Source organism: Sabethes cyaneus, chromosome 2, assembly GCF_943734655.1.
Source record: "Sabethes cyaneus chromosome 2, idSabCyanKW18_F2, whole genome shotgun sequence".
Taxonomy (NCBI): Eukaryota; Metazoa; Arthropoda; class Insecta; order Diptera; family Culicidae; genus Sabethes; species Sabethes cyaneus.
In genome coordinates, this window is record NC_071354.1 from 78,773,920 (window position 1) to 78,800,343 (window position 26,424).

The 26,424-nt window shown below is 40.9% G+C and overlaps 1 protein-coding gene across 1 annotated transcript in view; it reads left to right on the forward strand.

Annotated features, from left to right (window-relative positions):
- Positions 1-25,626, forward strand: part of LOC128737292 (uncharacterized) — a 96,798-nt gene extending 71,172 nt beyond the window's left edge. The window contains exons 4-7 of the mRNA XM_053831899.1: positions 23,709-23,837; positions 24,118-24,253; positions 24,307-24,877; positions 24,936-25,626. Coding sequence (XP_053687874.1) covers positions 23,709-23,837; positions 24,118-24,253; positions 24,307-24,877; positions 24,936-25,237 — 1,138 coding nt within the window. The 3' untranslated portion in view covers positions 25,238-25,626. The remainder of the gene's footprint in view (positions 1-23,708; positions 23,838-24,117; positions 24,254-24,306; positions 24,878-24,935) is intronic.
- The last annotated feature ends 798 nt before the right edge of the window (positions 25,627-26,424 follow it).

A 26,424-nucleotide genomic window follows, 5' to 3' on the forward strand; every position in this document is an offset into this window, starting at 1 on the left:
AAGGATTGCACCTTGTTTCATCAAAGTTGCTTAGCTGATCGGTGGAAGATCGCAACAAATTTGCACCTTTGTCGACGATGTTTGTATCCGCACGGCAGATGGCCTTGCAAAGCTTCTTTATGCGGAGTAAATGGATGTCAACAGCGGCATCATCGTCTACTGCATCCAGGAGAGATCTCGGTGGCAGAAAGTAATGCTACAAATACTGGTACGGTGGCCGTTCACCATAATTTACGTCAAAAGACGCTTTTTCGGATGATTCCAGTTACACTGCATGGCAATGGGAGATCGGTCGCAACTTTAGCTTTTTTAGATAGCGGATCAGATTCCACGTTACTGGAGAAAACCATTGCAGATAAATTAGGACTGACTGGCCCCGTGAATCCTATTTGCATGCAGTGGACCAACGGAGTGAAGTGTACCGAGCAGAACTCGCAGCAGATACGATTGACTATATCCGGAAGCAATTCGAACAAACAGTTTGCTTTGAATGGGGTGCGTACGATAAGCAGTCTGGCATTACCTCACCAGTCAATCAAATTTGAGGACTTCGAACGTAATTATCCACATCTTCAAGGGCTTCCGGTGCAAAGCTACAGTGAAGCATCCCCAGGAATCTTGATCGGTTTAGACAACACTAGGTTGAAAACAACACTCGAGTTACGAGAAGGGAGAAAAAACGAACCGGTAGCGACGAAAACTCGGTTAGGGTGGGTACTGTTCGGGAACGCAAATAAATTAGAGAGCCCTGCTCCTTCCCATGTCTTTCACATATGCGTACAGTCCTCGGATCAGCAGTTGCATGATTTAGTAAAAAGTTTCTTTTGCGTAGAAAGTGCCGGGGTTACGCATAAGGATGCAACAGAGTCAGCCTCTGACAAACGTGCTAAAGATTTATTAAAGGCAACAACGGTTCGAACATCGAATGGAAGATACCAAACGGGTCTTCTATGGAAATTTGATCGAGTGGAGCTCCCCAACAGTAAACCGATGGCAGAAAGACGACTTTATTGCTTAGAGAGACGATTGGCAAAGTACCCCACACTCTACGCTAATGTAAAGCAACAGCTTGTTGAGTACCAAACTAAAGGGTATGCACATGTAGCGTCAGAGTCTGAACTAGCGCAAGTAGGTGAGAATCCGGTTTGGTACCTTCCACTCGGCGTGGTCATTAACCCAAAGAAGCCAGACAAGGTACGCGTGGTTTGGGATGCGGCGGCGATGGTACGAGGAATTTCTTTAAATTCAGTTCTCCTCAAAGGGCCTGACATGTTGACGTCACTCCCGGCTGTGTTGAGCCGGTATCGGCAGAAGCAAATCGCTATTAGTGCCGATATAAGGGAAATGTTCCATCAAGTGCTCATCCGACCAGAAGACCGTCAAGCTCAACGTTTCCTGTGGAGGGATAATCCGTCACTTCCGATCCAGACATTCGTGATGGATGTAGCCACCTTCGGTGCTTCCTGTTCGCCCCGTTCCTTACAGTACGTGAAAAACCTTAATGCTATGGAACACTTCAAGACATATCCAACAGCAGCCAATGCGATAGTGGAAAACCACTATGTGGACGATTATCTCGACAGCACAGATACAGTAGATGAAGCAGTACAGCTTATATTAGATGTTAAGACAGTTCATGCCAACGGAGGGTTCGACATTAGACACTGGTTGTCGAATTCTGCGGAAGTCATCAAGCGAGTAGGCGAAAGGTACGCGGATGAGACTAAATCCTTCGTATTGGACAAAACAAACGCAGCAGAGCGAGTGTTAGGCATGATTTGGTTGCCGAAAGAGGACGTGTTTTCCTTTTCAGTCGTTTTGCGAGAGGATCGAAAACCATTGCTTGTAGATATGAGAACACCTACTAAAAGGGAAATACTTAGTCTCGTCATGAGTATATTTGATCCCTTGGGATTAGTAGCCGTTTTTGTTGTCCACGGAAAGATAATGATACAGGATATCTGGCGAGCTGGAACTGGGTGGGACGATCCAATAGCGAATCAAATACTACCACGCTGGAAGCAGTGGATACTGCTGATTCAGGAACTGCATAAAGTAAAGGTTCCCAGGTGTTATTTTCCGGGGTACGATCGCGACACATACGACTCGTTGGAGCTCCATGTATTTGTGGACGCTAGTGAAGTGTCGTATGCTGCTGCGGCCTATTTTCGCGTGATTGATGGTGGTGAGATCCGCTGTAGCCTGGTGTCAGCAAAAACTAAAGTGGCACCCCTTAAACCGCTATCTATACCGCGCCTAGAACTGCAAGCTGCTGTTATGGGGACCAGATTGATGAAAACCATCCTGATGAATCATACGCTATCCGTAAAACGCAAATTTATGTGGAGTGATTCGAACACAGTCCTATCTTGGTTGGCTACAGACCCACGCAAACGAACGCAGTTTGTTGCATTTCGGGTAGGAGAAATATTAGAGGCTACAGAGGTCAATGAATGGCATTGGGTACCGTCGAAATGGAATGTAGCTGATGAGGCAACGAAATGGGGCAAAGGACCGTCTCTAAATAACGCCAGTAGATGGTTTAAAGGCCCTGAATTTCTCTATACTAGTGAAGCATGTTGGCCGAAAGTTAAGTCAAACGTGCCAGAGACTGTTGAAGAGCTAAGGCCGATTTACGTTCACTCACATGTCACCGTGCAATCAGTAGTGGAGTTTGCGCGATTCTCCAAGTGGGAGCGATTGTTGCGAACAGTCGCCTTCGTGCGCCGGTTCGGAGAGCGTTGTCGACAGCCTAACCGGGTGAAATCTACAAATGCTATAATGGTACTGAGTCAAGAAGAATTGATTGAAGCTGAGAAAGTTATTTGGAGGCTTGTTCAAGCTGAATGTTTCCCAGATGAGTGGGCAACCTTTCAGAAAAACAAGGAAGTATCCGCTAGTCAGCAAACACAAATATGGAAAGGAAGCAAATTGTATAAACAATCTCCTCTACTTGGTCAAGACGGTGTGATAAGGATGCATCGCCGACTGGGAGAAGCTTCTTGGATTTCCTTCGATGTAAAATTCCCTATAATACTACCGAAAGATCATCATGCAACCGACTTGCTAGTTGATGGGTTTCATAGACGATACGGTCATGCAAATAATGAAACGGTTGTAAACGAATTGAAACAGAAATATCACATTCCAGCCATGAGAGTACGCGTACGAAAATTAAGCAGGTGCTGCATGTGGTGCAAGGTGTACAAAGCAACGCCAGAAATACCAAGAATGGGTCCACTCCCAGCAGTTAGACTAACCCCGTACGTCAGAGCCTTTACGTTTGTCGGACTGGACTACTTTGGTCCTATTATGGTTCAATTAAGACGTAGCAGCGTAAAGCGGTGGGTGGCGTTATTTACGTGCCTTACCGTAAGAGCCATCCATCTGGAAATTGTCGTTAGTCTTTCGACGGAGTCTTGCAAAATGGCAATCAGAAGGTTCATAGGACGAAGAGGTGCACCGCAGGAGATCTATTCAGACCAGGGAACCAATTTCCAGGGATGCAGCCGGGAGCTTGCTAAGCAAATATCAACGATGAATAAACACATGGCGCAATCATTCACGAATACTATAACGCAGTGGAAGTTCAATCCCCCCTACGCGCCACACATGGGTGGAGCCTGGGAAAGGCTAATTCGTTCAGTTAAACTAGCCCTCAATACGCTTCTGGTAACCAAGAAACCTGACGATGAGACATTATCAACAGTAATTGTTGAAGCGGAGTCAATCGTTAACTCGCGTCCCTTAACCTACATACCGCTGGCTAACGCCGAGAAAGAGGCAATCACACCGAATCATTTTTTGCTTCTCAGCACTAATGGAGTGAATCAACCGGCCGTGATGCCAACGGATGCACGCTCTTCACTGCAAACAAATTGGAAGTTAGCTCAAGTGATGTTGGACAATTTCTGGGGACGATGGATAACGGAATACTTACCCGTCATTGCCAGACAAACAAAGTGGTTTGAAGAGAAAAGATCATTGCGGGTTGGGGATCTGGTGATCACCATCGATGAGAGTGTCCGAAACAGCTGGACTAGAGGCAGGATCCTGGAAGTATATCCTGGCAAGGATGGACGTGTACGTCGGGCTAAAGTGCAAACTAAGTCAGGAATTTTCGAACGACCAGCTACTAAGCTAGCGTTGTTAGACGTGCGTAAAACAGATGGTACAGCGGAAGAAACTTCGAGCAATACGGGTGGGGGCATGTCGCCGTCGAACAAAATACCATAAGCAGAAAAGACAGGTTGGCATCACGGTTAGATAAAAACGAAAACTTCACTGTGACAGGTAACAGATAACGAGAACCAGAACGACAATTACAGATCAGACAGTCAGACGTGTACTAAATTAATGAGATACAAAATTAGACTTGATCACAAATTTCGTTAAAATCGTAAGTAAAATAATTGATGTTAGATACAGATTAAAACTTTCTATAATTTCTAAATACAGTTAAAACTACATATACATAAACTAAATACATAAACCTTGTTGTGGAACACAGAATATACAAACGTTGAAGACATTTATTGTAAGTACATACATAAAAAAGTTATACTTAAAATTAAGGATTAAAATATTTTAGCTTGAAGCTAACTCTGATAAAACTAAGAGTTTGACTACGAGAGGTCCGAAACGATTCTAGTTCCCGCAACACTACCATTTCGTACTACTTTAACTATTGTTTAATATTATTAAAGCTTACGGTCAACCGGCCCACTGTGCCCACAGCAATAGTGTTATCTGTTATCTATAACAATAGTTAGGCAACTTATATAAATACTGATATCGATCGAATTATAAAAGTCTGATAGTTCAACATCAATAAATCGTTCCGCGTGATCGCGTCGTTCTCAAGTACGTGTCTAATTTATCGAATAACGATAGTGTACTTTGACGATTGTGCCTTCGTTTATTATAAAAGGAAACAGAAACCAGTGACATTATCGAAGAATAACATACAACTATATCAGCATATTTGTATACTTGATACAGCTCATGGTTCATGCGTTTTGCCGCTAAGTATAGATCAGCTTTCTTTAGCGTCCATGTTTCATGTCTGTAAAGGGCCACCGGACGAATTAGTGTTTTGTAGAACGCCAGTTTGGTACTAATTTGCGAACTACAGGACTTCAGCTGGCTACACATTCCGTAGAAAACCCGATTCGCAGTTTCGTTTGATTCTATCGTACGCCGCCTTAAAGTAGTGTGACGAAGGACTCCGGTAAAAGTCTCAATCTACAGAACAGGACACGGGAGGGTATCTTATAGGCAGAATTGAGCAACGTAATCCCACGATAGGTATTACACTTGAGTCGATGTTCTCTTGGGAACCGGTACCAGTACCGGTATTATCGATACCGATGCTCCCAGTACCGAAATACCGGTTCTCAAAAAATGATGCCGGTACTCCCAACCCTAGTCGAGGTGATGTTCCTAGCAAATTCAACTTTGTTTTTGCCGATAAATTCGCAAGAAAGCTTATGCTCTGGCAAGGTATTTGGCTGCTGCGGACAAAAGACTCAGGTTTTCGTGAAAAACTAGACTGAAGATTTCAAAATATAGATACTAGCAAGAGTGGCTAAACTGCTGGCAAGCTGCTATTACAGCGAAGAAGTACCACCGTGGTATCAAGACAACGGGATGCATTTCTTCGAAAAGGACATCAATCCACCCAACTACCCTCAATTCCGCCTGAGACTGAGAAATATTTGGCAATTGTCAAACAGAAGTTGAAGAAGAGTGGCGACCAGGCTTCATTCTCGGTTTTTTGCTCAGTACATGCTCATTTGAATGCAGCGCCTCAAATAAACAGCATTCGAAAAAGTAGTCTAAAGGGCAATTGTAGAGTCAATTATTATCTAGGGTACGGGTGGATATTTCCACCCCATTAAGCGGTAGCCTGAACAATATTCAGGAATTACGTTGAAACTATATTTATTCGAGACATGATTTTTATACCAGCTGATAGAATATTATTTACTGAATATCGGCGTGTATTTTGGCTTTAATGAAACGCTACTGAATTTGAGTTATAGTCGCGAGAAATGATGAAATCACTGCGGCTAAATTGAGCCCATTTTCTATAGTGGTGTCTGTGTTTTGTGTTTTTTAAATCCGACCGGCCGAAGTAGCCTGCACAGGGATTAGATGCTTTGCAAAAACAGATCAAAAGAGACCGATGGATAACGTTTCGGTATTGCCTACATTCCGGGCTCATTGAAGATAATTAGTTTTGCAGTGACAACAGCTTGCTGCTGGCGCTAGTGTGTCATTGAATCGTTCATATACATTAGCGCCAGAAGCAAGTGGTTGTATCTCAAATACTAGTTATGTCAACACGATAGAATCTTTCCAGGCGTTTCAGGCCTCACATATCGGTAGTAGTGTAAATACCGCACCATATGCTGGAATTAAAAACAAAATGTTAATGCCTGACCGCATTTCAAGGTCAAAAGACTAAAACACGAGTTTGGTCAACGCTCAAATTAGCCAAAAGAGTTCCCAAAATATGCTGAATGGTATTTGAAAAAAAGTTCGAGATTTCTTCCAAGCCAAAATCGGAATAATTTTTTCGATATTTTTCATTCAAAGTCAATGAATGGCCTTTAAGTGTACCCATTATTTTCATTGAGTCATTAAATGACTCAAGCTTTATTAAGAAAGCTCTCTTTTTATAGTAATAAAAGTTTGGTTACAATTCATTCGTTTTAAAGTTAAAGTCATGATTGAAGGAAGCCAACACAAGGTAGATAATTAATTTCATACATCATTTTTGTGGCAGCTTGCTACCAAACCGAACACGGAAACAGAACACAGGGAGCTATCGCGTTCGAAAGTTGTGTCCTGATGAAGTATCTGCCAGGGATTCTTTCTTATGGACGAAGAAATATACGTGAAGATGGATTTTGGACAACTTCCCAAGCAAAACTTCTATTACTTTGAAATCGCCAATCGCTTCATTGTTCAGTCTCTCCATGTAATGCCATCTATTTTCTCGAAGTTGAAAGTCCTCCTTTATGTTTTCTGTGTAGAAAAGAGGTGACAAGCGTAATGTCGGACACTACCGTGGAATTACTTCTCTGCGCGCTTGCTCGATGTTTTTGCAGGCAATTGGTTATAAGCATTTTAACATGAAATCTCAGGTAATTTTTCAAATAGACCTATGTGACAATGAGAGATTCTCTTCGCGTCTCCTCTCTTCCTCTCTTTCGTCTCAATATAGTCTAAATATTAGGATACCACAGCATCCTTTACACTTCGAATCAAGCGTTCCCACGAGCCGCCCAAGTGGGGAGCGAATGGTGGACTAAACGACCACTTCGTGTGGGAGTCGGTAAGCATTGCAGTGCAGTTATTGTCAATCTACTGTATTGCCACCAATTAGTACCAACGAATTTGCTGCTATTGTCTGAAAAAAAACTTCACGGACGGCTCTCGTTTACGAGCAAATCGGCTTATTGCTATCGCACAAGATTGCGTAGTCATCGAGAATGTAACGTCGCAAGCAAAATCGTTCTCGTACCATGCTGCCAGAGAAAATTTGCAGCTGATTACCGATAAGAAAAATTTAAACAGAATTTTGGATGCCCAATTTAATGCAGTTAGGCAATCAAAAACCTATTACAGCACAGCAAAAGCAAAGCCCTTGGCTTAAACGTGTTTTTAAAGCTTGACCCTTTGTAATCGACAGACTTCGCAGCCGGCTATTAGAGTACCCAGCAAACCACAAATCGTATATCAATATATGAATATCATCTTAAGGGTCTCTAAACAAAGCCGAAATCGTACACAAGGCTTATTAAATCGCACCCTAGTTTACATTGAATCGTACAAAACGATGACAACTGATTTCCATACGATTTTCATCACAGAGTTGTATAGAATTATGGAACTAATCATGTTGAGTCGGATCTCATCGTATAGAAATACTTATGAATGTGAATTGTTTACGAATAATCTGCAGTACGTATATCGCCTCCAAAATAGGACGCATATGCTGAATTCGTGCATCCAGTACGATTTTACAAGATATATACCGATACATGTTTCTCATTTTTTAATTTGATATACGTACGAAAATGTTAGCTGGGTACAGCACAATTGGGGCCATTCAGATACCACGTGGACACAAAAATGCCAATTTTCAACACCCCCCTCCCCCTCCGTGGACAAGCGTGGACATCGACTCAACCCCCACCCCCCCCCCCCTCCGTTGTTTGTCCACGTGGACATTTTTGTATGAAAACAGAATTGAGCACAGAATTTCACATAAGAATATGTGAAATTCTGTGCTCAATTCTGTTTTTATTTGCGTTATTCTGTAATATAAAAAAATTAAGAAAAAAGCTTACGCAAAAGCAAGCTAAACTAGGCATGTTATCAAAATCTAGTTCTTCTACCCATGCTGATCTTGTCCACTGCAAATAAATGATGGACTACAGGAAAGCCTGTTCCAGCTTGATCTTCGCTTGTAGATTCATCTGCTTCAACCCCTGTTCAACCAGAGTACCCTAGCTTAGTCGCTGAGTTTAACACATCACAAGACCTCTCCGTTGTGGTTCGTGAAATTTTAGGAAGACGAATTATTTTTCAAATACGTTGTCAACGGATTTTCTTTTTCGTGGCGAGCTGCATTTGATTGTAAGGCAAAATACAATACACGTCGTACCTAATTTTAATTAATTCAAAAGGCACAAAGTTCTATTTATTGCAAAAATGTCGCTTGTCCACGTGGACATTTTCTATACCCCCTCCCCCCCTTCCGTGGACAAGCGTGGACATTCACGAACCCCCCACCCCCTCTAAGCTGTCCACGTGGTATATGGATGGCCCCTTACGGAGTTAGTGCAACAATCCTAGTGACTCTATCTAGCGGCACCAGCCGCTCTATCTAGCCGTGATATAACAATATGACAACTGGCTTGTTAGACTAACATCCTACTTCGAAGCTAAGATGGCGGTATAAACAGCAACGTGCAGTATAAAATGCCAAATTTGCTAATAAACGGCTAATTTATTGCATATGTTAATGCTTATTGGTTACCTGGGGAAGCAATAAAGACAGTAAAGACAGTAACGACAGTAAAGACAGTAAAGACAGTAAAGACAGTAAAGACAGTAAAGACAGTGAAGATAGTAAAGACAGTAAAGACAGTAAAGACAATAAAAACAGTAAAGACAGTAAAGACAGTAAAGACAGTAAAGACAGTAAAGACAGTAAAGACAGTAAAGACAGTAAAGACAGTAAAGAGTAAAGAGTAAAGAGTAAAGAGTAAAGAGTAAAGAGTAAAGAGTAAAGAGTAAAGAGTACAGAGTAAAGAGTAAAGAGTAAAGCGTAAAGAGTAAAGATTTAAGTGAAAAATGAAAGCAGATAAGCAAAAATAAATTAAATGGAATAAAACCATGCGATAAGATAGTTCCATAAACTTTTAGAATTGGGGTTAGTCCCGGCGTAGTGGTCAGCATTCACGCCTCTCATACCGAGGATCCGGGTTCAAATCCCAACCCCGCAGAAGTCACGAATGACATAAGCTGTTAAAGTGACTATAATAAAAAAAAAAAACTTTTAGAATTTTCTATCAGGTAGGTTTGAACCCTCTAACGGGTAAGCCCGTCAGTAGACAGCCTTCGCTTTTAGAGCTCCAGAGCCACACACGAAATTTGTCTTGAATTGAAAATATGAGCAATATGTTCAGAACAGATTTCCGGACATATTGATACTAATATCACAACATTCTGACCATGCGTTCAAAAGTTATCATCTTTCAAAAACAAGAATTCCGAAAAATTTCGAAAAAAATTATGATGCGAATATTCCCTTTTTTAAGTTTGAAGAAAAAGGACATCTAGAACAAAATGTTCGATCTCAAATTTTTCCTACAAGTAATTTACATGCTTTTTTTTCAATTTTGTGATATATTTGAACTAAAAAAATATTTGGGTTGAGCGTTAGGCATGAAAAAGTAAAAAGAGAAATTGGACTATTTCATACCTAGCGGTCCTCCAGATAAATATTTTCCTTGAAAATCAACACTCGAGCTTCTTTTTAGTGTACTTTCATGATAAAGTAATCATTTGCTCGATCGCATCGTTTTTACGATGTTGCCCGTTAGAGGGTTAAATAAGTTTACATTTATGTGTCATCTTCTAGTGCAACAGTACAAAGAGATACAATATTTTACTTAGCAATATATTTGATTCCATAACAAAAATTAAAAGTTGTAGACAGTGTATCTTTCATTTCAAAATTCTAAAAGACTCAGTATTTGCAACATCCATTTACGAACTACTTTATACCTAAGCGGATGATTCGGATGCTTCGAATCAAAGAATTAACGTCTGTCAACTGCAGTTAGAACTGACCTTACCAGCTAAAGTGAAGCAGTGATAGTTACGTCATCATTTATAACGAAATTCAGGCGCAATAAACAAGCAGGTTTTGAACACCCACGGGGAGAACTTCAATTTAATAAGATGTGAATACAAGTCGATCACAGTCACATATTTTAGAATTCTGCTGTCGAAAACCATGACACTTTCATACAGTCCCGTAATTTTAATGAAAAAACGCAGTTTCTTGAACATCGGTTAAGAAATTCAACCAGAATGCAGGTGTACGAAATAAACTATCATAATAATGTTGTAATAAATTTAGCCAAATCACACCACCACAGCTCGAATGGCTGGGAGGAAATTGAAACGCCAGTATGCTAATCCAGTGAGCTTCGTAAACTTGCGTCTGTTTGTAAACAGTCGCCATTCCGCGCGCAAATTGTGTATTTTACATACTCCCCAGGCGCGCCATCGGAATTGTAATAAAAATTAATTAATCGACATTGCTGGTGAACATTGAATTTATTTTATGCTAATTTTCATTCATTCTTCAACGGTATCGGTTTCGCATCTCTGTCGCGAGGCCGGCTCGGACAAGAGAAAACTATAAATGTGTAATTGAAACATGCTGTAAAGGTTACCCACTGGAGCTATTAATTTAGAACTATTTCAGTAGTTCCCCGGAATGAAACTCCAACTCATAAATCGAGCACTATCGGAGAAACACTTACCGAGTGACATTTTTATCGCTGCAAGTTCCACCACAAATGGACATCTCAATCGAAGCTAACGTTACATGAGATTAGCCTTTCCGCAAACAACATGCCAGGTATGCCTTTCACAATGCCTTCTTAGGACCCGCAGCGGCGGTAGTCGGACGGATGCTTTGAAAGAGATTAATTTTCACAGATAATCGTACCTGTTTCATAATTACTCTTCCGAGGAGCCGTATTCCATATGAATATATTCCTCGGCACGACAGAAACAGTATTAGGTACTTATGCCGCTCGCTCGCAGGTTTAGCCATTCGCAATATCATGTAGTAGTGGACGACAGGAGAACCGATAACTTCTCCGTATAAATAAGACATTAACATGTTGATTATCTCAGTGGTCAATTAATCAAGATGTCCCTGTCTCTGTTGCTCTCACACACAAGTAAAATAGAACTGGACCGTAAATTACCGTAGAGATATCTGTTCGCGAGTTGCAAGCTTTATTTTTAAAATCGAAGAATCAACCTCCAACCGGTATTGACACGCTACGTACTAGTTAGTTGACTAATGTGTTATCGCTTTAACGAACTACACAAACTAGTATTCTTAAGCATAATGGATAAGTCGTGTAAGAAAGAATTAGTTAATCTATCACGAGTAATCAACCATTTACGATTGCGAAGTGTACTCCGTTTGATTATCCGGTGGTGCAATCAGACAACCTGGTAATAATCAAGATGTTTGTGACATAGAACACTATTTCATCACTGTCTAATATCCAGTCTAACAACGCATTCGCATTATTGGTAGGTACTGCGCAGCAGTCAACAGAGGAGTAATTAATTTGCATTACAATCAATATTTATGCTTGTCGTTTGGAAATCTTGCATGATCCTAGTGATTAACCCTAGCGCACTTGCTTTCAAAAAGCCGCAACCGACTCGCATAATGGCTTCATTTCATACCAATTATAGCTACCACCTCCACCGGCCGCCAATGCAATTACTTTCCACTAGTCGAACACACTCTTATGCTGCTAAAAGAGACATCATAAACTCGCTCGACACCTCCGTGAACTCCCCGCCGGCCGGCAGGCAGCAGCAATGTCGGCTTTCCGCCAATGTTTCATACGAACAACAGACGGTTTAACGAGAGAAGACAGTTATGATCCGTTGCGAAAACGTTTAACCTAACACCTCCTCTCTCCTTGGTAGTTCACACTCCCTGGCAACTTTCTCGTGTTTGCCAACTATTGCCAATATCGTCTTGAAAAGGTAAATAAACAGACCTCCCCGGCTAGGTGTGGATTTCCGCACACCGGTGATGGTTACAAATCATCAGTGGTAAATCTTCTGGTTCTCAACGATTTGACACATTTCTAGAACTGAGGCTACCTAATACAAATTAGTAGAAACGAATATAAGACCCGCTGGTAATAAATACATTTAAATTTAAATTACCGAACTCAATGCAGAATAATAATTCCGAATTGCTATTTAGAATACTAGTAGGGGAATTGTGTATAACGGGCCCCCCTGGCCAATGTGCCCCCCCTTCGTTTTTCGCTAAACAAGCGTAATCAAAATGCAAAACCACCCAAAAACCATAGTATTTGATGGAACTAGCCTACTATGCAAGTATGACAGTTGTCACATGCTGTAAAAACAAAACAAAAATAAATTTGTTTTTGAGCAGCTTCCGATGTAACTTTTGGCGTCATTTCCATAAGCTATTTTCTTGTCAAAATCTGTAAATAACCGGTTGTTGCGATTCGATTGCGTGAAGTGAACTTCAAAAAGACATCCCTGCCAAAAATGACGGTTTGAAACGCTTTATTTGCTTTAGCATTTAATATTTTTTCAAATAAGTAAAAGCAGGCCAAAATGCCCCACTTGCGGTGGTGCAATTTGCCCCCCTTGCAAATGTGGCTATAAACATATGTAAACAGATCTAAGTTGAAGTCAATTGCCATTATTTAATTCAATTAGTATTGTAGAGTAACCGTGGTGGGAATAATTTATTACCAACGTCCAAATTCCAGGTAATTCAACTACGCGGTGCGAAATGCCACAGCTGCGGTATAATGTGCCCCACGCAGAAAAGAAAAAGTGCACCAGAAGGCCAAAACTAGGTTTATCTATACCTATAAAGAAGGATTTCTGTCTGTCTGTCTGTCTGTCTGTCCGTATGTTCCTTATAGAATCGAAAACTACTGAACCAATCGGCATGAAAATATGCATGTAGAGGTTTTTTGGGGCCAGGAAAGGTTTTAGTGATGGTTAGAAACCCCTCCCCCCACTAAGAGGGGGGCCTCCCATACAAATGAAACACAAATTGCTGCATAACTCGACAACTAATCAAGCAAATAGAACACAATTTGGCATGTGGGTGTTTTCGGCGACAAGAATTTATTCTATGGTAAATTGAGACCCGTTCCCTCTTTATAAGGGAAATTATAACTCCTCTCCTCTTTAAAAGGGGGGGCTTCCATACAAATTTCCTCATAACTCGAGAACTAATCAAGCAAATGGAACCAAATTTGGCATGTGAAGGTTTTCGAGGGCAAGAATATTTTCTATAGTAAATTAGGACCCCTCCCCACTTTAAAAGGGGGGGCTCCTGTACCAAAGAAACACAATTTTCCTCATAACTCGAGAAGTAATTAAGCAAATGGAACCAAATTTGGCATGTGGGTGTTTTTGGAGACAAAAATTTTTTCTATGATGAATTGGGACCCCTCCCCGTTTTAGGAGGGGGGGGGATCCTATACACATGAAATACAAATTTCCTCATAACTGAAGAACTAATCAAGCAAATGGAACAAAATTTAGCATGTGAAAGTTTTCGAGGGCAAGAATATTTTCTATGGTAAATAAGGACCCCTCCCCACTTTAAGAGGGAGGGCTCCTATACAAACGCAATACAAATTTCCTCATAACTCGAGAACTAATCAAGCAAATGGAACAAAATTTGGCACGTGGGTGTTTTTGGAGACAAAATTTTTTTCTATGATGAATTGGGACCCCTCCCCAGTTTAGGAAGGGGGGCTCCTATACAAATGAAATGCAAATTTCCTTATAACTCGAGAATTAATCAAGCAAATGGAACCAAATTTGGCATGTGAAAGTTTTCCAGGGCATGAATATTTTCTATGGTGAATTAGGACCCCTCCCAACCTTAAGAGGGGGGGCTCCTATACAAACGAAATACAAATTTCCTCATAACCCGAGAACTAATCAAACAAATGAAACTAAATTTGGCACGTAGGTGTTTTTGGAGACAAAAATTTTTTATATGATGAATTGGGACCCCTACCCACTTTAGGAGGGGGGGCTCCTATACAAATGAAATTCAAATTTCCTCATAACTCGAGAACTAATCAAGCAAATAGAACCAAATTTGGCATGTGGAGGTTTCTGGAGGCAAAAATATTTTCTATGGTGAATTAGGACCCCTCCCAACTTTAAGAGGGGGTGCTTCTACACAAATGAAATACAAATTTCCTCATAATTCGAGAACTAATCAAGCAAATGGAACCATATTTGGCATGTGGGTGTTTTTGGAGGCAACCATTTTTTCTATGATGAATTAGGACCCCTTACCTTTTTAAGAGGGGGGGCTCTCATACAAACGAAATACAAATTTCCTCATAACTCTAGAACTAATCAAGCAAATGGAACCAAATTTATCATTTGGGTGTTTTTGTAGGCAAGAATATTTCCTATGGTATATTTTCTATGGATTTCCCCACTTTAAGAGGGGGGGGGCTCCTATACAAATGAAAAACAAATTTCCTCATAACTCGAGAACTAATCAAGCAAATGGAACCAAATTTGACATGTAAGTGGTTTTGGACGCAAGATTTTTTTCTACGGTGAATTGAGACCCCTCTCTTCTTTAGAAAGCGAGTTATGGCCCATCTCCCCTTTAAGAGGGTGGGCTTCCATACAAATGAAATGCAAATTTCCTCTTATCTCGAGAACTAATCAATCAAATGGAACCAAATTTGGCATGTGGGAGTTTTAGATGGCAGAAATTTTTTCTATGGTGAATTACGACCCCTTCCCCTTTTAAGAGGGGAGCTCCCATACAAATGAAATTCAAATTTCCTTATAACTTGAGAACTAATCAAGCAAATGGAACCAAATTTGGCATGTGGGAGATTTTGGAGTCTTGAATTTATTTTACGATAGTTAGAGACCTCTCACCCCTGTGGTAGGGGGATATGGACTCTCATACAAATAAAACAGAAATTTTTGCGAAACTCAAAAACTAATCGAACTCGGGAAATTCGAGACTCTTCCATAAAACATTAGTCAATACAAGACCACAAAAACTATCTATAGTAACACTAAGTAACACTAGATCATTCAGGACGAGACGGTCGCGAGTGTTGCCGGTGACCCGCCGTCCACTGGGGGGCTTGCAAAACTCGAGATTGTGACAAAGATCATCCGAGATTCATGATTATGTACAACACAGGTTAATTTGTGGCAATACGAAGTTTGTCGGGTCAGCTAGTTTTATATAAAAATACGATATTTTGAAAACAAAGGAAATAGTTTTACTTTCTACAAAGTAGAGTTGGTCTGTCACTGGTAGAAATACTCAAATTACCGCATAGGGCATATTATACCGCAGTTGGGACATTTTACCCCGCGCAGACGAGAAACACAACATTTAGGTGTTTTTCTTAAATAATTCCTAGCATATTTATTCCACAATACTAAATGAAATAAACAATTGCAATTGGTTGTCAGCTTAAATACCAACATATACTCGTAGTTATCACGTTAGTTTGGGGAAGCATAATTAGATGGTGATTAAAAAGTGTTCTTATTCCTTTGTTTCGTTATCTACGCGTTATGATTACGTATTGAATTAAAGTGATGTTTAAGTCTATGCCGAGACATTGTAAAGTCAATGGTTTCGCAGTATTGATTGTACGCTGGCATCATACGATTTAGTGGACCGAATTTTGCATAATTAGTACGATAATGGCTTATGGCAAATAGATTTCGATTACGAAGTTGCCGGGTAGGTGTATAAAAGTTCAGTTTTGATAAAAGTGTTGCTGAGTCAATACGGTGCGAAACGATATCGTTTACAAATGAGACCATTGCATAAATACGACGCTCTTTTAATGATTGTATATTTATAAGCATGCAGCGTGCTTCGTATGATGGAAGAGGAAATGCTGTCCAACCTAATTTACGAAGAGCATATAACAGAAATTGTTTTCTCTTCATAACAGAGATATATCCATTTATTCTTAGGGGGGCACACTATACACAATTCCCCTACGCATTCATTAATGCCTTGGAATTAAAAAACTCCAGGAAATCAAGTAAGGTCCCTACATTCCCTTTGGAATTTCACCTTGATATTTTTTTATTCGATAGACTTCACAGCCAACTGTTGTCATATTGTACAATTATAGGACAGGTGCTTGTGACTAGCTTATTAGACCAGTGTGGTACCTCGAGGCTAAATTGGTGTACTTATGTAATTATACAGAGAGAATATTTTTTTTGAAACAGTGGTTCTACAATTGATGAAGGGAAAGTGATGAAGAATTTTTGAATGGAGGGGAAAGAGTGGAAAGGTGAGGGAGGGGGGAGGTTATTGGTAGCTACGCTTAATAAGTTGTCGTTGTGACTCCTACATTTTGTCCAATGTTGAAAGATGCATGGATGGAAACAAGCTATAATCAGATTATAACCGGATTCGAACCCACAACACCCGCCAGCGCATGTGGCTCGCTAGTACTCATCCTTTCGTAGCAATAGGTTCTATTCTCATTCACCTCGCTGGTCGACTGCTGGCTGCTCGATTGCTCAACTGGTCGACTAGGCTGCTCGACTGGACTGATCGACAAGAATGCTCGATTTGATTGTTCGACTGGACTGCTCAACTGAACTGATCGACTTGACTGCTCGACTCACCTGCTTGATTCCACTTCTCGACTCGTTTGCACGACTTACTACTCGATCCAACTGCTCGACTTGACTGCTTAACTCAACTGCTCGACTAGACTGCTTGACTGAACGGCTTGATTCAACTGTTTGATTTACCTATTCGACTGTACTGCTCTACCCTACTGCTCGATTCAACTTTTCGATTAGACTACTTGATTAAATTGATCGACTAGATTACACGATTACACTGCTCGACTACTCCACTCAACTTCTCGATTTATTTAGCTACTCGACTAGTTTGCTCAATTTTACTGCTCGACTGAACTGCTCGGTTCAACTAATAGGTTCAGCTACTCGACTAGACCACATGATTCAACTGCTCGACTGGATTACTTGACTGAACTGCTCGATTCGACTATTCGAATCGGTTGCTCGACTTACTACTCGACCCGACTGCACGACTCAACTGCTCGAATCAACTGTTCGAATCGGCTGCTCGACTAGCCTACTCGATTTAACTGCTCGACTTGACAGCTCGACCCAACTGTTCGACTGGAGACTGCTTGACTAAACAGCTTGATTCAACTGCTCGACTTGACTGCTTGATTCGGTTGCTCGACTTGGTTGCTCGTCGAAATGTCAACGTGCCACTCATTTGAATCGGTTCGAAGCAGAAAACGGACGGTTCAGAGCCATTTTTCAGATCGTAAGATTCGAGCTCAACAAGTAATTAATATTGTTTTTCAATTAATATCCGAAATACATGCTTTAGTTAAGGAAATGTCACGAATAAATACAAAACAAGTGGGGAAATAAATCCCCCCAAAGCAAAGCAAAGCCTAGGTGCTACATTCCGATATCGGAACTTCACCTTCTGTTTTTTATACGACAGACTTCGCAGCCAGCTGTTAGGGTGCAGGACAATTGGCGGCCCAGCTGCTACGATCCCATTGGCTCTAACAGCCTCTCCCAGTCGAGATTCGAACATACGACGACTGGTTTATTAGGTATAACCAGCGTCATACCTCGGAACCAACTGGAAGGCTTCCCCCAAATCGTTTTTAATTTTTGTAAAATTATTGAAGTTTGAGCTGAACAGTATTCTATAAAGCGACTTAACTGGACTTTTTGCAAACTAGCTAGTTTTGTTGGAAGTTGTTTTGCATTCCTTTCAAAGTGTAATCATCAAATACGAACTTGAAAGTACGGTTAACTACTTAAAAATTAAGCTGAACAGAATTCTATTTCTTATTAATTCGTTGGCTGATTAAGCCAAAAAATCCCCTTTTATCGGGACTTTTGGTTACTTGGGATACTCGCTACATTGGAGTGAAGAAACTGTCGTTCTAATTTTGAAGCAGACGAATATAATCTTTTCGCTTGTAGTATCCCCGCCATTTATACCATGAATACAAGGAGCCTCTGGAGATTCTTCGTTAGAATATGCCCGTAGCAGCCCGTTCAGCCACGAGTTGAGGAATGATGCCATGTCCAGCATTTCACTGTCGTATGGCTGAACAATCCGGTTCCGCAATGCAGTTCAGGATTTTAGTGCGAAAAGCCGTTAGCTGATCCGTGGTTGATATAGTGGACCTTGTTGACTTTAGTCAACGGGGGAATGGTTTCCGAAACGATATTCTCAACAAATAAAACGCTGTTTATGATGATCCCAAGTCGTAGGGAAAATAGCGCTAAATGCGTGAGAGAATATAATTTTCCTGGGGTAAATAAATGTACAAATGAATTAATATTAAGAAGTAAATCTAAGCTTATATACTATGTTTCTGTAACACATATCAGATATTTAGCATGGTATACAAATCACTTACGTTTAGTTCCCTAGGTAGTAAGTTTCAATCTTGTTTGCTGTGGTTATTGTGCAGTTTTAATCAAATTGTCTCTTCGCGATAACGTGGTTTCAACTGTAGATATTATTTTAGGTTATAATAGGATAATTTTAATGCGATATAATTATAAGAAACAGTTTCCACCTACCGTATTTTCTATATAGTAATTTTTAGTGCTTCATAATTTAAATTTAGAATATAAATCTTAATCTTTTTAACTTTAACATATTATTAAATTTTATTTATTTTAAGAGCAATCACTTAGTTTTGCCCATTTCTTAACTCTTGACAAAATCTTTTTCCTCGTTATCAATAAATCTTCTCGCGTCAACATGACTTATGACAACTCTCACCTTACCAGATCCCACGTCGACGTAGCGGCTCACACTGTGAATCAATGTTGGACGAAGGTGTGCTAGCCGAGAAATAGAGTCGGCTAACAGACCTCCTCCAGACCATTAAACGAATCCCCAGCCAGGAGTTTGAGCGCCAAAATCCCTACATTGTAGCGCACTTTCGGTCTCTTGTTTTCGGACCTTTAACGCTCGTATTAGGCGACACAGTTTCCGTCGATCTTTGCCACTTGTTCTGGTCTTGAACAAGATTTGTTTTGAACTAAATTTATTTATTCAAAAGTCCACCATTAGTCCACGACCCGCACGCATCACCTTGAAGGGCCACATGCAACCCGCGGACCACAGTTTGGTCATCACTGATCTACGCTGATTCCTTAATGCCAAATGTGCCAAGTTTGACGAAAAACCGTCCAGGCTTTCCGGAATCATAGCGGAAAATACATTCTTATTCACGTTCCTCCCTCGTCTCCCCCTGTTGGCTCTTTCCCAGTCAGCTCCCCCTTCTGCCATATAACCAATTACGTATCTATGTGTGCCTCTGAAAATCACCATAACGGAAGGCAGACAAAGCTTTTCTTCCATAGCCCTCATCGATAACCCGAAATTACACAACATCAGAGATCGTAAGACATAAATATTATCAGGGCTTCGACCGATCCTTTTTTTCTACCGCAGTCACACCAACGCGCATTCAAGTTCACACCGTCCGTTTAGAGGTGGAATACGAACGCTATGCATAAAACAACTGGCAGTTTGCTCAGTCAAACGCCGAATGCACGCAACAGAATGAACGCTTTTTGACATTTTCGTTTCGATCAAGTTACCTTTACCGTTGGGAGCAGCGAATGACTGCAAAACAGTCAAATGACTGGCAATCACCACGCTAACGAAAAGCAACCGCACAATCGTATGATTCAATACTACAAAAAAACAACCACTACATGTGCATGGAAGAAGTCGGTCGGACTCCGTCCAATACAAACGAATATTTTGCTTGCGTCGGACCGACGTCCGGGTGACAAACTATTACTGTGAGCAGCCGATTTGGAGACAAAAAGAGAAACGAAAAAATACGTCACCGTATGCTTCCAGTCAGTTTGCAGTTTATATTCTCAAAGCGCAAAGCAAAACGGGAGATTGACTGTTTGCTTTTGCTGAGATGCCGCATGAATTGTAAGACGGCAGCAGCGCAAGCAGCAGATTGACTGGACTGGAAAAAACAGTCAAATGATCGTTCAAAAAGCGGAGTTTGAATGCGGAAAGTTCGCATTCACGGCAGTCACATTCAACTTGCGATCCCTTTTCAAGCCCTGAATATTATGACATAAATACTACGGAAGACGCCCTGATAATCCAGACTCCAGATCCAGGCCAAAGTTTGATTCAGATAGTATAGAACAAATGCGTGTATTTCAGTTATTTATTATTGAATACAAGATGTTTTCTTACAAAAATGTAGCATTTTCTTCATACTTTTAAGAAAAAATACGAATAAAATTATTCGTCACGGTTTCAAAGCAATTCTCGAACTTTTCCTGTAATATGGCTCATTGGGCGGCGCACACTTCTTCGTCCATCGTTTTGGCTATCTTATTCCACCAAGTCTTCATCTGATTGATGTCATTAACAACTTTTCCCTTTACCTTGAGTCTCATCTTCATGATTGCCCAGTATTTCTCAATAGGGCGGAACTGGGCGCGATTGGGTGGGTTAAGGTCTTGAACAAACTGGGCCCCTTTCTCTGCATACCATTCTTGGACGACTTTGCTGTAATTACAGCTTGCCAAATCTGGCCAAAACATCACAGGATGGTGGTGGGATCGAATGAACGGCAAAATTCGTTTTTGAAGACACTCCTTTTGGTACAGTTCCGACGTCATTGTCTTATTAGTAACGAAAACTTTCGTTTTTCTGCTACAGCTGCAAATACCCTGCCAAATCATAAATATTTGTGCAAAAACAAATTTAAATTTGCATGGAACATCCCCCCGAGTCGTTGCCAAGTAAAATTTTTGACCGCCATTTACCCGAAGTCAGCCTTGACATAGAAGATACCCGTCGAACTTGGTTAGCACCCGGTCGTATAGCTTTCGAGCACGAATTTTGGCCACATTATTCTGTTTTATGGTTCAGTTTGGTTGTTTGCTAGCTCGATGCGACTTGATTCCTCCCCGGAGTTGAATTCTCCTCACGGTACTATGGGCAACACCGAATTTTCTGGCCAAATCATAGTCCGACAGATTGGGATTCCTCTTGATGGTCTTCAAAATCTTACCACGGAGTTTCCGGTCGACAGTTCCACTCCGATGATTAGCTTGAGGCTTCCAAATCGTCGTCAATGTTTCCTAATACCGTTTAGTTCAGCTGTTTAGCTAGCCCAGATGCAGACCACAAGGGATTTTCCAAATAACTGCACAATTTTTTCCCTTCGTCCTACTTCCTTGTTGTTTGTTTACAAAATACAGTCGTTTTACGGAATGTCAAAAATACATAGGCGAAGCTTACAAAATTTCCGACACGTGGGCGCCAAGAACTTCCAAATCCATCCACCAAGAGCGCCACAATATGAGCAAAAGTTTGTTCCAATTCTAAATAAAGCAAGCTTTATTTATAAAACCCTCTCTACCTTAACCCTTGAATCCGTCATTGTATGGCGAAATTACGAAATTCTTATTCTGTCATAAAAATAATTGATTCAAAATATCTCGTATCGCTATATTCGATAATAGGTACACGGGTACCAGGGTACCAACGAGCCACATGTCCTGGCGGGTGTTGTGGGTTCAAACCCGGTTATAATCTCTGATTATAGCTTGGTTCGACCCATTCACCTTCCAGCATTGGACAAAAGGTAGGAATCACAAAGACAACTTGTTAAGCGTAGTTTCCTATTACCACCCCCGCTTCCTTTCCATTCTTTCCTCTCCATTCCCAAAAAATCCTTCTTCATTACTTTCCCCTATCGTTCGTTCATCAATTGTAGAACCATCGTTTCAAGAAATATGAAGTGTACGACAAAATGGGTTGAAAGTTTTTTCCTAAAAGGTCAAAAAAGCTCTACACATTGAAGTGTAGATCCACAGAATTGACAAGAAAATATTTCCGAAAACTCTTAAGTTTGGTCGCATTAAGAGAAAAATCATGGAAATTCTTCTACCCTCAGCTCAATCAATAAAATTTAGTTCCTTCTGCCAGTTCATCCTGCACACGAACGAGTGCAGCACCGATCTGGTGGATTCATTGCCGTGCAAATGACCGTTTAATTGCAGCTCAACCGCACTAAACGCACACGGTTTAATCCATTTGAGTTCCGCAGAGCCGCTCAACACCACCACCGCACCGCACCGAACGGTGCCTCGGCGCTCCGTGCCGGTTTAGGTCATACAATCATATCGTTAAGGCTCATTGGAAGATTAATCGACCCGATTGGGCAGAACAACCGAGGTGTATAATTATTGCCCGCGGCGACCATTACACTGGTCTACATGCTGGACCAGCTGCGGAGTAAGGAGAAATTAGTTTGTTTTTAAATTTCCGACCCATTTTTGGAAATTTGAAATTTGCAATTATTTTATAAATTTTGTTTAACGACCAAAAAATTACGAGGTTATAGGGATATTAATGCAAGTAACAGATCCTTTGCAGATGATGTTTAAAAAATAACATTCAATGGTGAAATCGAGCAAAAATTAATTTTGTCGACAAGTGTTATCAGTGTGAATTGCGGTTGCACGTATGCTACCGGGCATCAGTTGAGATAGAGTTCTAATTTTGCTGATAATTAATTGATTCGTGTGTGAAAATTATGTTGTTTGGTTTATTTTTCGCTAATGATAGGAGAAACAATTTCCGCCAGGTGAGCGTTGGCGCAAAACACTGAACCAAAGTGGTGTATACGATCCGTTTAGGAAAACGATTTTGGAAAATATGCTTCAATACACCGGACTTTCGGGTACATTGTGTATAAAAGAAATAAATTTTGGGAAGCGTTTTAAAGTAACGCAAATAGGTTAGCCAGATAAGCAAATTTATTAGTCAAAACTGCTTTATACTAATATTTGAAATATTGAAACAACTTACTATAATACAAAACAAAAATTGAATCAATGTTAAAAATAGAGTTTTTATTTGATGGAGGTTTTATTGTATAGAGATCTAAATTAATCATCATCCGTTCTTGATCCTTCAATCCGTACTAAGCTTAGCTGATTTTGTAACCGCCCATCAGCAGTAATTGAATAAACCTATTTGCTGAGTATAGGTATTCAGCAGTTCAAGTGCATCATTATCCACTCTGAAAAACTGCGAACAGAAACGATCCAAACGTTCATTATCAGTTGCATCGTCGTTCTGCACTCTTCGAATGCACCATGAGTACAAATCATCCTGCCCGCCGACGTATCATTTAATCCACAATTAGCATCATAATACAAGAGATATCTCCCGAAACACGCAATTAATCAGCCCGATAATCATTCCGGTTTCTTGTCTTGTATTTTTTTTTCTCTCTCTGTTTCCTTCCACATCTCAGGAGCCCCTCGTACAACGTTAACCATGGCCGAGCGAGTCGAAGTGGCCGCCACATCCACAACGCTGGCGCCACCACCGGTCGAGGTAGCAACGATCTTGTTTCGATGGGCGGCACCAAAGCAACCGATCGGTAAGCACAGAGATTACATCCTAGCCTACCCCCGCGCAGCTGGCAGATCTGGAATGCGCCGCTACATATTGGAGTAAATCACGCGATAAAAACCGCTGTTAATCAGGTGCTGAATGGTAGGCTTACGAGTACGCGAGCGAAAGAGAAAGATTTTATCTGCTAATCGATTTACTCCACGGATCGACACTTATTGGCTGTCTAACAGCAGCAATTTATCAATGTTCAAACTTGTTGTCACGTGCCACTTGTTCTCACCCTCGCTGTTGTTCTCCGCTTGCAGGTACGGCGCCGGAAAAACTCAGTACATGTACGAGCACATTCAAAGTGGGACAATAATGCTACCGAAAGGAGGAAGAGCATTTCTTGAACCGGATCAAAACAAAACCCTAGCCTACACAGCCAAGCTGGACACAACGGTAAGTGCTAAATTGTCAATATTAAAACTCTATTAACAACTGTGCACTCGCAGGTTTATCGCCAAAAGCCTTACAGGAATCGCGGCCATCGACAGCGACATAACGACCGGTCAACTACTAACCGCCGATCGCAGCACGATGGCAGTGCTAAAACAAATGTCGTTAACGGGTTGTGCATCATGTGTCCCGCGGAGAAAACCGCTATAGCACGAAAAGGCTTGGACGGCGTACTAATCGAACCGCCAATGTTGACAACTTGCCGCAATCAACCAATCTCGCGTGACCTATACGAGCTGGAAACACTGTTCGGCAGCAAGTTCAACTTCATTCTACCGCATTCGAACGGTGGAGGTCCGTTTTCATTCCTGGCCAAGGTCATCAACAAGCGCAGCGGAAAGGTTGTTCAGAATTGCGAGCTGCGCTATAAAGTTGTAGTGAAGCAGTGTGGCAGATATTATCCTAAGAACAAAGATTTGAAGGCGATGTGTGATTTGGGAAGTATCTGGGGTTCGAAGTGCACATTTTTCTGTCGGAACGACGGCCATTTGAGCAGACAGGATGCGTTCGTGGAATGTGGAGAAGACCAAACCTGGGAAGGTGAAGAACCGTATTGCGTGTATAACGGTAAGTTCAAGCACTAGTCAACACGAAATTACATTTACAGTTCATCTATCATTTACAGAAGTATCGGACGACTACGCATACGACAGTGACACTCCGCTCACCAGCGACTGTACCTACATGATTCCACCCAGCCATGGTCGGTTTGCGTGCGAAATCAAACTGAGCGATGGCAACTCCAACGATCAGTACGTTCCCAACGGAACTGTGTGCCGAATCAAATGTAACGATCACTACGATATCCCGGCACATCTGCGACAGGCGTCCGTGTTCGGCTGTAACGATGGCCGCTGGAACTCGACGATGAAGCACTTCTGTCATAAGATGGGCGGCGGAATGCATTCGAAACGAAGATACGGTTAGGATAGGGCAGACGTGGTTGCCTCTAGCCGATTTCCCTAGTTTTATAACTGTAGATTGCCCTAGAATAAGTATTACAAGATAAGGAGGTTGATTTATCGCTTCAAAACTAGTGCGAACTTGAATGTGATTATATGTATGGAAATGACATTCTTCCCTGCTCGAAAGTGGGGAGAAGTAAAAGATTACATTTACGTTTACGATGGAGATTTCTTTCTACACTGATAACTGTTTTCGCTTCGTGACAGAACGATATCGAGTGCATAAATCTGAGGTATTACCTATATTTACTTTACTAAATAGCTTTTATCGTTCTACGTAGGTTACGAAGTTGCTAAGTGCATTTTCCAATGTTTAATTTATCACGGCTGCATGACAAAATGTAACATAATTTAGACGAAATATCTGACTCAGTATAATCATCAATACGCTTGTTCATATTTATCGGACATTGCGCCGTTGCAGTAGTTTCTCGTTGATAGAGCTAAAAGAAATGCGCCTGAAAATTATGCAATTTTGCCTTCGGTTTCGTTGAAATTCCGTTTAAATTAAATAACACGGATTTTTGATAAGTAGAATGGTTTTGACTGATTTGAATAAAATGCTTCTGATCTGCTTCGATTTTTAACGTGACAAATTTTTGAACCTAACTGTATTTTAATCGCAATCTGAATTTATTTATTCAATAGTGTAATTGAATTGAATTGCTAATCAATATTGTAGGTCATTCTGAGTTTCAATAAGGATGCTTATTGCATATTATGTTACTGTTCTACTCCATTAGTATTCAAGCTTCATTTTCGAAAAGTAACCGGAAGATCAGACTTGTTTTTACTTTTGTTATACTATATAACAAAGGTTTTTACAGATTACATTGGTTATAACCTTATCCATTACTAATTATCGACGTCCAATTCTTTATTTGTTTCCGATTTTAAAAAGAACTCTCTTCGGACGTTTTCTCGAATTCCAGTGTCTTCGCCTGACGTTCATTCTCAAGAGCGGTATTAAGCTTAGAGACCTATTCAGGTTTAGCATCTTTATCTTTGTCCGAATGCCCTTGAAATGTAACCTCTTCAACTGTAAATTCTGCAAATTTTGAAGGAAGAAGTGAGCAATCCGATTCTTCGTTTAGTTCGTATTCAGACCAGGGTTGCCACATGCACAGATTATTCTGTGTTTAACAGATA